Genomic DNA, 16,826 nt, shown 5'->3' with positions numbered 1-16,826 from the left:
TTAGAATAGACGGAACCTTACTCTATCCAATACCAAGGATTTTCGTAATCCTATAGCTTGAAACTTTGATTCGGTCTCCAATAATGCCTTTTCTTCCAAAGAAGAGTGGAAAATGGGCGCAGGTAAAAACATCTACTCACTTTTGTCATAGTAACTAATAATTTAGAGACTAGCCGCTTGTTATTATTGCAGAGGAAGAAAACATTATTGAAGTAATTTCGAAAAAAAGTGCCGAGTTAACAGACCTTGGCCGGATAAAATTAAGGATCCCTTCCGATTACTTAGACCTGACTATCATCGGAACGGTAAGAAATCCGGCTTCGAGCCGGTTACTTATACCCGACTGTCGTTAGAACGACTAACCGCTGTTTCTATGCTCCTTAATAGCCTAGTTCCTGGACAGCTTCTTCTAAGAAATGTTCTTAATTCAACCTCAAATGTTTATCGTAACAAGCATTTAGCTCCAACCTTGGTAGGCAAAACAAATTTGTTCAATGGAGAGTCCAAAAATACAGGTGTCATGTGAAATGAATACAACTGAATATGAGTTTTGCTCAAAAAAAACTTTTAGATCGTTTTTTGCTTACTCCAGCTGCAATAATATTTTGTTTGTGCATGTTTTTACGCAATTTTAACCACACTTCGCAATCAGCCGAAGCCAAGTCAACACTTTACATAGTAAAATTATAGCCACCGCGCTAACAATGAAGTTACTTAGGAAGTGCTTTATCGAAGGCATTTATGCTTTTTATATTTCCGCATTTCGGCTGCTTATCGGCGATTACCGTTTCACATGCCAGCAACGCATTAAAAACGCAAAACTTCGGCTGTTTATCATTTTAATGCTGCAGTCAATGTGTAGGGGTATAATTTATGTTATGTTATGGATATGAAAATATGTGGTATGTGGTACGTAATGTGGCTGCTTATGCTTTTTTATGTTTCTCTAGTAAAATATGTTTCCAAAAATATGTTGGTGCAAAGTTCAGATAAGCCGTTTACGTGGTAAATATTCCTGCATAATTAAGTCGTTTTGTAGAATTTATGGCTGAAGCTTGCTGAGCAAATTAGTATTTATTTAATGTCGCCAACTCTCAGCTACTCTAACTCCTAGCAATATCACATAAGAAGAGCCCAAATTTATTTTAAGAAATTCTCATTTGGTCGCCTAGAAATTTCGTCATCGAGGAAGGGTACTGTAAAAAGATATTGTTTCTGCCTTGACGCAAGTTTCTTTATATTTGTAGTATACGCTCTATCATCTCTTTTGCAGACAGTTAGAAAGTATATCAATTTTAGGTAACTAAGGTTAAGAGTTGATACTCGCGTCAAACTTAGCTGTATCTCACTTGAACAGTTGTGAACGTTGATCTTTTGTGATACCCAAAAACGTTAAAATTGGATCAACACATCTTTATACTTAGACGAACCACATTGAGCTCATCCAAAATTTGTTTAGGCGTTTAATAAAAATTCCAGCCTTTTCGAAAAGTTCGCCGAAAGTCTATCACCCGTGGTATTTCAGACTCAATATAGCAAAAGCTGGACGGTAGAGGAGAAAGTGTCCAGTTGCTTCCAGCTCGTCTTTCTTCATACATCTTTGGACTACATATGAGCTTATTGGACTGTGTCCAGTCAGAACACCTACCATGGCGGCGAGATGTACTTTGCTAAGAGCAAGTAGTTAAGATAAACTTTTACGGTTAACTCTGAATCAGAAAGATCTCACAGTAGCACAAGTTTTGGTTTTTGACAAGCGCTTGCGGGGTTCATAGCAGCTGCATAGATCCAAGTTAGCGCGTAAGCGGACAGCAGAGTACCGACTCGTTGTCAATCTGAAAAAAATGGTGTAAACGATCTCTCTCGAACATACTCAACGGTTTTGCAGTTTTCGGCGATACCGCTGGACCGTATATCTAAAGAAGAGTATGAGTAATACGGAAAAGGCTTGACGCTGTTACCAATGTGGTCATTTTAAGTAGCCCCTTTAGAAAGAAAGTTATTTAGCTGCAATAAGAGCAGTTGTTGTGTTAGATTAAAATCACTTTTTACTTTCGACTCAGCAGAAATCTGATACTTATTACTTCCAAATACTAAAATTTATGTGCTGGAACTCTGTAGAACTCATGGAATTCGTACATTTTATAAGATCTCCACTTTTCCCTTTGGGGATATATCTTGTTCAGGGTATAAAAAATATTGGAAGGAATCTGAAAATGAAGCTTGCTTCCTGTAAATGCTTTCAGTGTATGGGACTAGTCTTTATAATCCAAAGCTTGCTAACCAAACTCAAATCTACACGTTGAATCTTCAGTTAAGGACTAAACAAAAAAAATCAGCTTTTGTCGCCTCTACCTTTTCATATATTGCGTAGTCGAAAAAGTATTTTCCTATTTCTAATCAAGCTTCATCTTATCTTTGTATATTTATAATGAACTTTAAAGAATCAAATATGTACCATTTTGGTCGACCACTTTTTGACATTTTTCCCCATAGAGACATTATTCCATCAGTGTAAAACTTTTCTGGTTTCTCGGCAAAAAACTGCAGCAAGTAACTTTGACAGGCTTCTCTTGAAGACAACTTTACTTCATTAAGGGAGTTCTGCATTAACCGAAACAAATGGTAGTTCGATGGTGCAAGGTCAGGGCTTCAATCTTATCAGTTGTTGACAGTAAAATGTAGAATGTAGTGGATGAGCTCGTACTCTTCTTACCAATCCCACCAAACACTCAGCATAAGCACTCAGCAGGCATCAATCCTAGCTTTGCGACCATTTGTTGAGCTTCACCACACTTGGACCATAATTTTTCGCACATTATTGTCGTATTTGATCCACTTTTCGTCTCCTGTTACTATTCGCTTCAAAAATGTTTCGATTTCGTTTCGTTTCAGCAAAGAATCGCAGATGTTCATTAGGAACATTAAATTTTTCACAGACAATTCATGTGTTACCCAAGCATCGAGCTTCATTTTGTAGCCATCCTTTTTTAAATGGTTCAAAACCGTTTGATAATGAATGTTAAATTCCTTAGCGATGTCATGGCTGCTTTTGTGACGGTCCTGGTCAATCGTTTCCACAATTTCATCGACTTTTTCAATGATAGGTTGGCCAGAGCATCTTTCACATCGAAATTTCCAGAACGGAAGCTAGCGAACCATTTTTGTGCTACACGAACGAATTTAATTTTTTTTTGGTTAAATGAAGCTTAAAATCTCACCTTTCCAACACTATATGGTTATATATATTGACAAAATACGAAAAGACTTTTTCGACAATCCTGTAATATTTTTATTAAATGATTTATTTTAGCCTTGGTACAGATAAATCTCCTTTACAGCTACTGAAGGTTCCGTTATTCAACAAAATATGGTTACTAAGTATTTATATAAAACAATAACACAAAGCAATGAATAATGTTAAAATAATAGATTAAAACTCGTTTCAGCAACAAGCTTAGGATGGAGACTTAAAAAAGATAAAATAATTATAAATCAATTTTTTTTTTCAAATTCTTTACACCTTTAAAAAAGAACAGGTAATTGAAAAATATATTTAAGTTACATAATTCGGAAGCTGTCATAAAAAAAAGCTATATTAAACCAGACAAGCGGAACAAGTGATGTAATCACGCCAGCTGAGCTTATAAGGCACTTTCAATAAGCAAAAGAATAAAATTAACTGATGATAATCTCTGCAGCGGGTAGGTGTGTATTCATACGTATAAATATCATATATATATAACAGTAATTACGCTTTACAAAAACTGCAAGTACTGCCAATTGGACGAAATAAGTGAGGCAGAGGTAGAGGGTTTTACATACAGAATATTTTTGTCTCGATGAATTGAAACTTATTAAATTTTCACTGTATATACTTATGTATGTCTTTGTAACAGTAAGGAATATTAATACTAAAAATAATAATATTCAAGTCTGCGAATCTGGCAAGGTGTGTTGCACCACAGTTAAATTTCGTATATAAGCTCTTACATTTTCAGCTTCGAAGACACAACCAATCCAACCAAACACACAGCACAACATGAAATTCCTCGTGATCTTCGCTGTCGGTGAGCACCAAAACACCTTGAACATCAACATTCTTACCAAATCTCTTAATGACTTTGTACTTTCTTCCCACAGCACTCGCTTGCGCGCACGCCGTGAACTTGCCATACATCATCTCCAGTCCAAATGATTCCAGCGAGGAAGAATATCGCGTCATTGTGCCGGTCAAGGGCGAAACCGACGACGTCGATTCGGTGAAAGTGAAAGTGCCACGTTTGCTCACTCCTGATGTCAAGCAACAAATTATCAAACAAACTTTAGCTGCACGCGGTTATGGGTCAATTTTGTCCCAAACTACCGGTGCTCCGTTATGATGAGATGAGCACGATCATCTACAAGCGTCGCTAATACTTAATACCTTTCAAATAAGTAGTGTGCAGGTGTTGCCAGCTGTTGTGAGCGACCTAAACAACCTTTCGTGTCTGCAGTACCACTTGTACGAGTAGTACCTGTTCTGTCTCTAAGTCGAATTTATTATTCAAACAGATTTTTAAACTTTCTTCCTTGCAGTTAACAGAACTTCAACTTTTTTATGTAAATATTACGACGGCTTTCCAAATAAAGATTTTTTTTATAAAATATATTGCTTAAATTAGAACAATGATTATTTTCTTATAGTTCTACAAGAATGTGCCTTAGGATAGAAAATCTGCATTATTTTTATACCTCAGTCTGAATTTCTAGTTTTGTTGCTGTAACATTTGATACCAACACACTATATATCGAAAAATGATGTAGTAAAGTGTCAGCTCAGCCTGTAGAGGTTGATTCCACCAACAACCGCCAGAAGTTTCATTCAGTAAAGCTCCATCCGACTCCTTCTCTATATTTTGAATCCGTTTTCTTTCTGTCACAGATTCTTCCATCGGTATAAGACTGCATTGTTCAACAATGGGCAATGATATAAATATAGAAAAGTTCTACTAGCATTGCCTGGCGATTACTTATTTATCATGTCTGTCATCCTAGTAGTTAGAGACCCTACATTGTTGAAGATATCCGGCTCAATAGCGAGAGCCGTTGCTTGCTTGTTTTCTAGAGTTTCAGAAAGTAAAAATTTTCACCTTGCAATTACCGTCTGAAAAAACAATAAAGCGGCGTGGGCCGATAGATTGCCGGCTAGTCATTCCTAGCTATTCAAATACGGCGGCAAAGAACTGATAAGGACTATGCATCAGCTTCTTTCTATAAAATGGTCGAATGAAAGTTTGAACAATGATTGGAATTTAAGCGTGCTCTACCGTGGGATAAGCCTCTTCAACATCGCATATAAGGTTCCATCGAGCGTACTTTGTGAAAGACTGAAGCCCACCGTCAACAAACTGATTGGAAAATCTACAATCGACCAGATTTTCACCATGCGTAAAACCTTGGAGAAGACCCATGAAAGGAAAATCGACACATATACCTTCGTCGATTTTAATGCCGATTCGACAGCACAAAAAAGAACTTTCAAATACGGCTGCGTAAACAGACGTTGAGCAATCTATTGCTGGAGAAAATATTACGAGCTGCAAAATAGAGGAGATGCAATCTTCTATAAAAGTGTACAGCTGCTGGCATGATATTGATATCATTGAGCTCAACAACCGTCCCGTTCTGCTTTCTCCAGACTGGATAAGGAAGCGAAGCAAATGGGTCTGGTAGTGAACAAGGACAAGATGAAATATTTCTTGTCTTCAAACAAACCGTCGTCTCACTTGACTCCCACGTCACCGTTGACAGTCATAACTTCGAAGTCGTAGATAGTTTGATCTATCTTGGAACCAGCATTAACATCAACAACGACGTCAGCATCGATCCAGCATAACTCTTGCCAATAGGTGCTAGTTCGAATTGAGTAGACAATTGAGAAGTAAAGTACTCTCTCGATGCACAAAGAACAAATTCTACAAGTCACTCATCATCCCCGTCCTGCTATATGATGAAGAGGCATGGACGATGACAACTTCCAATTAGTCGACGTTACGAGTTGAACAGTGAAAAGTAATAAGGTCTACGTCAATAAAGAAGAGGAAAAAGATGTCTATCAGGTGTTCATATCGCCCAAAATATATGACAATAACATTTAACTTAAAAATAAGCCTAAATATTTTCCAGCCTAGTTTATTTTTTTTCACTGAGTAGTAACACTTAGGAGAAAAATACGTAATAAAGTTATTAAGTTGAAAAATTGTGTCACAAACGCGATCAGAATAAAATATATACCATTATCCACCCCCTCATATATCTCTTTCTTTATTTTTCGCAATTTCTCCATGCATTTGTTGTTATTGTTTGTTGACATCCTTATAGCTGTCGTCTACCAACATTTGTCTACAAAAGTTTGTGCGCGCGCAAAAAATTCGCACCAAATTGTATGACACAGCTGTGTCTATTGGCAATACTGTTGTGTGGCAAGTAGCTTATACGTCACGTAGCACCGTAGCGGCTGTCATGCATAGCGCTGCTGTTTCGAGCGATATAGGAAAATAGCTGTGCAAAAGCATTTTTATGCTGACAGTGAGAAAAGCTTCTACTTCGGAGTAGATGTGATTTGAGTACGTTCGAGCCAAGACGAGTTCAGGTTTCAGGCTGATTGAGGTGGAATTTTCCTGAAGTTTTCGATTACATAAAAGAAAATTAATCACAAAGAAACCAAATAATATGTATTATCGAGATCGGGTTTCGATTTTTATTAGTCATGAAGAAACCAAATATTATATATATTATCGAGATCGGGTTTCGAAAGAAAAAAATGGTAGAAGTTAGCTCAAGAGACTCAAGTCAAGCATTCAACGAGTCTCAGCCTCGTCCGTAGAAAAGGAAGGAAACTTATTGCCGACTCAGGACCATAAGTCTTCCGCAGAACCTTTTTTTCGAAAACTCGTAACGTCGACTCATCAGATTTTGTCAACGTCCATGCCTCTGCGCCTTATCGCAGGACGGGCATAATGACGGACTTATAGAGTTTGATCTTTGTTCGGCATGAGAGAACATTTCTATTGCCTATTCAGTCCGAAGTAGCACCGCTTGGCAAGAGATATTCTAAGTTGGATTTAGAGACTGTCATTGTTATTGGTCTTAATACTGGCTCCAAGATAGACGAGCCGAATTATGAGTTTTATTGTGATTCGTAAGCGAAATTTATGGAAGTGGTTGGGAAAGGCTTGTCGAAATTCTCCAAAGACCTTTGTCTTACCACGGTCTACATCTGTAACTGGCTCGGAATTTCTTTCTGGAGGCTTTTTCCTTCCAACATGTTTTAAATATTTGTGTTATTCTTCGGAATTTGAATTAAAATTTGAGTGTCAAAAATATATTGGATAATGATATATATTTTTGATACCCAAATCCCAGTCAAATTCACCGCCATGCTCCTTCCCTTAGATCCGCCTCTGATCTATTATATTACGAACAAACTATCCATGCATAATTTGTTTTAGTTCTCTTGTTCTTTCAATGTCTCGTTGTCCCTGAAAACCTTTGGTTTTAGTATCTAGGTATGTCCTATATAAGACGGTTCTATAAAGAACTTTTCGAATTACGATAGTTCTAAACCGCTTTAAGATATGTTAGGAAACTTATAAAGATCTTTTAAGAGTTGTATGATTCAGAGAGCAGAAACCAGACGCAAGGCTTGAGAAATGGAAAGTAACAGAGAGTCTTCTGCACCAGCGAAATAAAAATTTATATGTCTTAAGAGCAAAAAAGTCCAAGAGTTGTCAATACTTATCTCTATTGAAGCTCAGTCCTCCAAGTCCTTCATTTCTCGACTACATCGCAACCAAATTGAACCATTTATTCGACATCAGCGTAGACACCAAAAGTGCTACCACAGGTTATGCCTTCAATTCAGCAATGTTCTGCTACATTCTACATATTTTCCAACTGATTCGTTTTCTGCCAAAGCTTATGCAATATTCTCAGGCTTGTGGCATGTCAAGTCAATGCAATGAAGGAGAAAAAATATTTTACCTTCTCGCGTTAACTTTTATTGCATCGTTTTTTGGTTGAATGTGCTTACTTTAGATACATATGTATACAATCTTATATAAGCAAACACTTATAAATAATATATTATATAATGTGTGCCACTTTTATTTTGCGCTTTCGTTGACAGCGCTCACAAATCGCTTTTCGCAAAGTATTCTGGAATACTTCGTGTGGCAAATTCGTCTGCACGCCACTTTGATACAATTGCTTGGTGACGTGACACGAAAATCTATATGTTTCTATATATATTTTTTTGTATTTATTTGCTCTATATCACCTCTTAAGCTTTCTCTTCAAGCCACTTTGCCGTTGGAGGTGCTACGTACTTACAACTCAATTGTGTGACACTTTTATATTGCAAGTGTCTTAGGGAAGACATATTGTTTATTGGTTTTTTTGTAAGGTATGTTGTTGTTGTTTTTGTTGTAGTTATTACTTGTTCTCAATGCTTTGTGTTGTGGCCTAATTTTCGTCGTTGATAGCATAAGTGCTGTGATTCTCGCTAGATATGTGTATGTATCTTCTTCTAACCGAAATAAATAAAATATTGAAAATAATGCAGGACAGAATACAAAAGGCAAAGCTTAGAAGTCATTGAGATAAGGAAATTGTGTGAGATTTTTATTGAAGCAAATACAGTTGTGATTATTGAAATAGGTATATATTCATTTTGACATGAGCGAGGTCATCAATATATTTTAACTTTTCGACAACTGCTTGCAATGTAACTATTCTTGGGAGAAACCACTTTGGGACCTTTTAAAAATTAAAAAAATGTGTCATATATAATTTTCAATATTTTTGTTCGAACGACACGATCTATAGTTAAGTAACACCCATGATAAATCCTGAGGTCCATAGCCGAAAAAAAAATCATTTCTAGAAAATATCTGTGCTTAAAATTGCTTACAGCTGAATTTTTTTATGACCTTGCCGCTAAAAACTATATAAGACAAAGATTTAGAGTTACAAATATTTTGAAGTCTCTGAAATCCATCTACAGGTATGAACAGACATGGAACTTAATGCTCTGACTATTCGGTTCAAAGTGTATTTTTAGACAATATGAACCCCAAAAATATATATATATGTGCCCTCAACAAAGACCTAGTTTTTCTCCTATTATTTTTGCATTGCAACCGCGGAGCGCCTTGGGCGGAGAGCTTTCAGGTAGAGAGTTTCACTGCGGTTCAGATCAGTACGGCGTATAAGGTTTTCCAGCTTTATATTGAAGAAGGCTCACGAAAGGGACTAACGCTGTCTAAATTCTCTCTCTGAGAGGCCGTTCTCGATTTTAACGTAGCTGATGGTCGAGTTTCGAAGGGATGCAAAATGTAGTCGTGGTGCCGAATAGCTTCTGTAAGTGCTGCTGAAAGCAGTTGTTGGATATTGATTTCTTTGTCCAGGATATACGGTCCATCCACCCTTTTATAACACGAATATTTTCTTTTCTGATCTCCACTGAACTTAGGAATTATAACAATGTATTTGACGGAAGTATCTTAATTCTTTAAAAGGCTGTCTAATCAGTGGGCTTCCTGATGAGCTTAACCTTCAAGATCAAGGCTCCAAGTAGTGTGCGATCAGTATGATGGAAGGTCATATTGTTATCTCGCGAGGAGTTCTTTTTAATACGCTATCGGCGGAAGAACGGAACATCTTCAAAAACGCCCTGTGTTCAAAACTCACAAAAGTTAGCCTTTTTTGGATGAAAGTAAAACATTTTTGTGAAAAATACAGAGACGAAGAGTTCAAAAACATTCCAAATTCACCCCACCTTCTTCTTTTTTATTGTTGTAGACACCGCCGCGTTTACAACAACGCGGCAGTCTTTCTTCCTTTTAGCTTTTTGCCGTCAATCGGAGATTCTGCTTCTCCTGGTAGGTCCTGCGTCGAATACTCTCAGAACTAGAGTGTTTTCACTCGGACGGTATGACCTAGCCAACGTGGACGCAGTTTATTAATTCACTAACTATGAACTGCTCCATCAACTGTGGTATTTGCCGTTGCCAATGCGCAAAGAACCATAAATATTCCGCAGAACATTTCTTTCGGCATTTCGTCATCATCCTATCTGGCATGCTCCTCAAACAGCACCCTCTCCTCAGGCGATAGGCCATCCATAAACTGAGCTTACGTTTAGCTCCTGAATACCCTTTACCTGCATCGGTATCGCTGTTGTTGCCGTTGTCCATTGTCACCTGCGTTGGTCTTTGCCTGGCCGTATTCTACAAAGAAGCTGATGCATGGTCCTTAGCAGTTCTTCGCCGCCGTATTTGAACAGCTTGGCCGACAATTCATCGGCCTCGGCCACTTTGTTATTTTTCAGACGGGTAATTGCTATTCGAACATCTTCACGATCATGCATTGAAAAGTCTGCTTCATCGTTATCGATTGAGGAATAGAGTTCGCCATCTCCTGATGTTATTCTTTCACTGCCATTCAGCAAGCTGGAGAAGTGTTAAATCCATAATTTTTGTATGTTCTGAATATCACTCACTAGATCACCTCTGGAGGTTCTACAAGAGTTTCCACCGGTCTTCAAACTTACTGTTAGTCGCCGTATCTTTTTGTAGAATTTTCCAGCATTACCCCTGTCGGCCAGCTTGTCAAGCTTTTCAAACTCACACTTTTCGACCTCTCTCGTTTTTTGTCTACAAATGCGTCTCGCGTCCATCTTCAGCTCTCGGTATCTATCCCATCTCGCACGTGTTGTGGTGTATTGTAACATTGTGAGATAGGCAGTATGTTTTCTATACACTGGAACACGGCACTGTTCGTCGCACCAGCTGCTCTTTTGACTTTTCCGAAAACCAATGATTTCGTTTGCAGCAGTACGTAAGGAGCTTGAAATACTGTCCCACACTTCCCTTATACCGAGTTGCTGATGAGTTCTTCACACGTATATTTCTTACCAGTTCTCAATTCCATGACCACCACTGTACAAGTCTAATTGCATACACTTCTTCCTCATATAATCCCTGCGAGCTTACAAGGAGCGCACCAAAATAATCAGCTGTTGCGTAATACTGCTGAAAAGCCGATTTATATTGCTTAACTGTCATTTAAACGCTCGTTCGCGCTTTTGTGTCAATTGCTTTTGTTATTATCACTGTTATTACCTTACCCTACAGATACCCACGTCATAAAGCTGTCTACAGTGTTTTTTTATAGCTTTCACAGGCATTATGGTCACAAACTTTTTAAATTTTATTGAAAGTGAGAAGGATAAATCTGAAAAGGAATATGACATATTGTCTCTCGTGAGAATATGTATTGGATTTTTGAAATTTAGTGAATGAAATCTATTTTTTTGCTTAAGAAATTTCTCAATACAGCGCTCATAATACCGCGGCGCGGCAATTGTCCATCTGGTATTACAGCTCATTCATCAAATTTCGGACTGTAATTCATGTTCCAGCAATATTTTGTCTTAAAAACTTTTGTACAACAAAGGTAAAAGCGCAAAGTAAGCCAGCAGCCGAAGCTTCTAATACATTTCCACTCATTCTCACCAACCAAAAAAAAACGATATTCGTGCCGCTGCACATTTTACCAGCCTGTATCGGTATGCCTTTTTGCTTGCGCCTCGCTCTACTCAAGCATGAAACCCATATTGGTATCGCGTTACTACAACACTAGCGCTCTCCTCCACACATCTACTTCGCCTTTGCCGCCCTCTCGCCGCTCCTCCAGCAGCAGCTCGCTTCTAAATGGCTTCATCAATTGCGCTCCGCCATAAATTAGGCTAATCCATTGATGAATGTGTTTTTCGGCGGCCGTCAAGCTGGCTGTCTCACGCTGCCGCCAACAGTTAACTGTAGACTGTTGTTGCTGCTTTTTGATATTTGTTGCAAATTTAAGTTATTGCCGCTATTAAACACATTGTTGGTGTTGAAAAATTGGCCCGTTAGGTTTAAGCGAGCGCTTTTTTTTGCCATTTTTGTATGTGAGCGTATCGTTGGCATAATGCTAATCGGCATATTTATGATTTGTAAGGCTTGTTAAAATGAGAACTTAAGGAAATTGTTCAGAAAAATTTATTACCATTAAAAATAATATATTTTTCTTAGTGCAGTGATTTGGGTTAGTTACTACTTATCAAGATGTGGTACGAAATGTACGATCTACCATAGCGTTGCATAAATACCGAATATATTATATGACGAAAGCGAGAATAGTGTTCAACTTGAACCGTCTACGGTCTCTGCTAAAACTAAGTAATCCAAAATTCTCCTATTCACTAATTCCTTGCCGCATTTGCATAAAATAGTCCGCTAAGTCCGGATTTTGTGTTACAGTTCGTCGATAAATCACCGTCAGTATCTCTCTAAGTAGTGAGGTCTTTAAGAACGCCATTGTGATATCATCGGAACTTAAATCCCTCCACTCTGTTGTCTCCTCTCTGAATCATCACGTGCTTTTGATGAAACTCACTCATACTACCGATTATTTTCCTACACAAAGCCGTTCATTCACATGGAAAATATTTTATAGTCTCCTCTTCTTTTACCTTCTGACAGTTTCTACAATAGCATTATATGGCGGACCTAGCCTATCAATTAGACAGTGATCTGTTAGCACTCACATGGAAAATATTTTATAGTCTCTTCTTCTTCTACCTTCTGACGGTTTCAACATTAGTCATTATATGGCGGACCTAGTCTATCAATTAGCCAGTGATCTGTTAGCACTTCTACTAGAATATTTTTAATGCATGCCTCGCTGTCGGCTTTTTGAACAAGTCATGGGTCGATTCAAACGAGACTCAGCCTAATTGTGGGGTGGCTGTGGTTTAAAGCTAAATGCAGGTAGAATTGAAAATGCAGTTCAGTATGGAGTCGCACTGCGACCGGGTGCCGCATCCACAGCACGGCCAAGGGTTTGGATCGGCCTTGAACCCGTCCAAAGTGGAAAAGGTGTCTCTTCCACCTGACCAATTGGACCCAAATTATACTTGAAATAGCATGTATTATTTGGGGCGCTGAGGTTAGGCCGTCGGCGGCAGGTACTCAAGTAAATCACAACGACTGTTGTTATAGGATAGCGTCTACTTTGGCTAGGTTATCTATTTTACAGTTATCAGGCATATCTATATGTTCTGGACCACATTGCAGGTGGGATGCTAGATACACTAAGATATCAAGGCATTGTTTCACTAAGCTTGACGAAACCCTAAGAGACTTTAGTGATTTCAAAGTCACTTGTCTATCTGAATATATGTACATATATAAATATATTCCTTATTGTATTCTTGTCAGCACAGCTAGACTTTACTTAATTGCTGAGCTCAACGCTTGGAAGAAATTGCCGTGGTCTGGGACACGGAATGCGATTTTGGTATCTAGTTTTGCTGGACAACAGCACTTCGCACTAGATTTTTTAGTTTTGAACTATCATCTCCAGACCCTTACAAAGATATTTTCTGGAAAGTGTTCCCTCATTTATTCTAATTTGACTAGAAAAACCGACTTTTTCTTTGACAAATGTTATAAAGTTCTAGTTAGGCCCGTAAAGTCGTAGGATGCTAGGTTGCAGATATCAATAGAATAGTTCAGCAAAATAATAAGGTATTGTCTTAGAACGTTTATGGTAAATATCGCAATTTTCTAAACTGAACAAATTTTGGCAGCTTGTTTATACAAGTTTTATATTATAAAAGAGTTATCAGCGAAAAAAGACGATATTCTCTGATTGATTTTCATATGAGATTACTCTTTTAAAAGACGTTAAAATGTTCTATATCTTTAAAGTTGTAATCAAAGAACAGAAGAAACATGAAAAATTAGTATGTCAGGACCTGTTTATAAAAATGCTTACCTACACGCTTTCACTGCACCAGAAGCTCTAAAACTATCTTTGCAGAACCGACGATATCGTCGATGAATCATAAAAATAATTTTGCTACCAGATACCTCCCAGAATTTGCAGCAATAATAGTGCTTGTACTGCGTCAAATTGATGAAAATAGGATGGGATGCTGATGTAGAAAATTGTATTATTAATTACATATTTCAAGAAGCTATTTAGTCCTAACTGCGACAGCAGCGAAAAGGTATATTAAATGGTCACCGTAACCTATATTCTTAGAAGTATGAATTATAGTATATAAATTATGCTATATATAAATATATCAGCAGACGTAATTATAATGTTTTCTGAGCTGACACACAACCTAAATGCCTCTCAAACGAATTGCCACTGTCAGCTCGACAATGCAAGACTTAAACTCATATGCAAACAAGTAAGGAAGGGCTAAGTTCGGGTGTCACCGAACATTTTATACTCTCGCATGATAAAGTGATAATCGAGATTTCCTTATCCGTCATTTACATATTTTTCAAATACCGTATTTGTGTAAAGTTTTATTCCGCTAGCATCATTGGTTCCTAATGTATATATTATACAGAGAAGGCATCAGATGGAATTCAAAATAGCGTTATATTGGAAGAAGGCGTGGTTGTGAACCGATTTCACCATATTTCGCACATATCATCAGGGTGTTAAGAAAATATTACATACCGAATTTCATTGAAATCGGTTGAGTAGTTCCTGAGATATGGTTTTTGGTCCATAAGTGGGCGACGCCACGCCCATTTTCAAGTTTTAAAAAAGTTACAGCTTGCACGGACGGACGGATAGACAGACATCCGGATTTCAACTCTACTCGTCGCCCTGATCACTTTGGTATACATAACCCTATATCTGACTCTTTTAGTTTTAGGACTTACAAACAACCGTTATGTGAACAAAAAACTAGAATACCCTCCTTAGCAACTTTGTTGCGAGAGTATAAAAATTGTATTAAAATATCTTATGTATAAGTGAATAAGTAATGCTATCACTGCCTTTTAGAAATGAGACATACAATATAAATGTAAATATGTAAGACATGTCGTGATAAGACTCACTCAGCTAGCAAGTGACGTCACATACAAATTTAATTACCGGCTGCATGAGATCGTAGAAGGATAATAATTTCAATTCAGTGAAACCAAAGCATCAATACCACCGGCAAATTTGAGTGGCTCTATATAAGTAGCTGCAAAATATATGTGTGCAATTATATGCATACCGTTATGAGTAGGCTTAAAATCACGCAGATGTACTCGGCAAATATGTGTGCAAGTATGCCGTGTCATTTGGCTGCGTGTGCACAATTAATTACTTAAATATTATGTATATTATTAGTGTTGGCAGCATATCACAGGTAAGCATACCCATAAGAGGGCAGCTGGATATGTGCGTGGTTTATAAATATTTTTTGAAAAAAAAAACAAGAAAACCCGTTGACTCTGGTTCGACCTTTGCTTTAATTATGAATTTCTTAAAGTGGATTACTAGATTTCTCACTTTACATTGCATTGAGCTAAGCTTCCTAAAACTGGATCACCAGATACTCATAGATCGGCGAAGCCTTTTGAGCTTGTCACAATTTTATTCAAGCGGCAACTTTGCTGATTCGTCAAAGTGGTGTCTACCGAGATACTAATTTCAATCTCAGCACATGTTGGACAATAGAGGAGAAAATGACAAGATTCCATACAGCTTTGGCAAAGAGCGTCCGATAGATTATTTAGCCGCAGCGGGTGTTAATCTATTGAAAACTTGCGGCGAGATAGACTTGTTAAGAGTCAGTTGTTCAGAGAATGTCTTCGTAACTGACCCTTACGCTAGAAGGAACTCGCAGAGTCGCATAAATTCCTGGTTGTTGAGCAGCGCTTGTTGAACTCACTGAAAAATCAAAGATCCGACTTTCGTCCATTCGGATTTAATTTAATTAATGAAAGCGTGCCTTACCTTGTAAGCTTTCCAACGATTCTGCCTTTAGCGCGCACCCATTTGAGACCCTATACTCCTTGACTAGTTTTGAAACCACAGTCAGCGAGCTCAAAGACTATATAGCCGCTCAACTATCGGAGTGAATTCACACCTCTCTGAAGGAAGCAATTTTATTTGGATTTTGAAATTCTTAGACTAGATTGTAAACGGTGTGTATAGAAATTTTGCTATTACCAAGAGAGCTTCATCATCTGTTCTGGCACTTACCTGGCAGACTCGCTCTCGAATTTCCCCACTCCACTACAACCGTCCTATCGCAAATGAGTCTATAGATGATATGATTGAAATTATCTTTGACCTCAAACTTATTAAGAGCTCCAATAACCGTTTGGGGGTCTACATTATTGAAGGGTACTTCGAATAAAATACATGTCTAAGAGTATCTTCAGAATTTTGAATAGGAACGTGAAGAGACTGATAGGCCTTTAATGCTCTAACCTGCTTCAAAGCCGGTATATGACCTATTCTGACGCAGTTCGCGTAGATGCGAGCCAATCAACTACATGATACCTTTGTTGCACGCTGAGGCTGTGCAGGTACAAAGCAGTCGGTTTAAAAAAGTTGACAGCCCCGTGAGATGACGCTCGTTCAGAAGGTCTTTAAGGGGTATTTCTTCCGTATAGCAGAAAGTGAGAGACCAGTAGTAGCCGTAGCGACTACTCACTACCCACAGCCGAGGTTCTAGATGTAGCTCTCAAATACCCACTGCTATCGAAAGGCTTGGATCCAGCGCCGTTCGTAGCAATTTGGACTGACGTATAGAATGACTTCGCGCATTTTATGTGGAGATCTTAAATACAAAATGCATCTTGTGGTAGAACTGAAGCCGCTCGACCTTGCAAAGTAACATCGCTTCGCTCTGTGGGCTCTTGAAATGTTCCAAGAAGATCTAACATTTTCGTGCCAAATTTTGTTCAGCGATGAAACCCATTTCCGGCTCA

The 16,826-nt window shown here is 38.1% G+C and overlaps 1 protein-coding gene across 1 annotated transcript; it reads left to right on the top strand.

Moving 5' to 3' along the window:
- Nucleotides 1-4,042: 4,042 nt before the first annotated feature.
- On the top strand, nucleotides 4,043-4,382 carry LOC120778406. The gene is made up of 2 exons (XM_040110190.1): nucleotides 4,043-4,070; nucleotides 4,144-4,382. The coding sequence occupies exons 1-2, from the start codon at nucleotides 4,043-4,045 to the stop codon at nucleotides 4,380-4,382; spliced, it is 267 nt and encodes an 88-aa protein (XP_039966124.1).
- Nucleotides 4,383-16,826: the final 12,444 nt, after the last annotated feature.

Source organism: Bactrocera tryoni, chromosome 5, assembly GCF_016617805.1.
Source record: "Bactrocera tryoni isolate S06 chromosome 5, CSIRO_BtryS06_freeze2, whole genome shotgun sequence".
Classification (NCBI taxonomy): Eukaryota; Metazoa; Arthropoda; class Insecta; order Diptera; family Tephritidae; genus Bactrocera; species Bactrocera tryoni.
Note: the sequence above shows the minus strand (reverse complement) of the source record. Positions and strands in the feature narration are given on the sequence as shown.

Coding starts and splice junctions, on each gene's coding strand:
- LOC120778406 (XM_040110190.1), top strand. CDS start 4,043: ATGAAATTCCTCGTGATCTTCGCTGTCG. Junction 4,071..4,143: donor CCTCGTGATCTTCGCTGTCG/GTGAGCACCAAA, acceptor TTCTTCCCACAG/CACTCGCTTGCGCGCACGCC.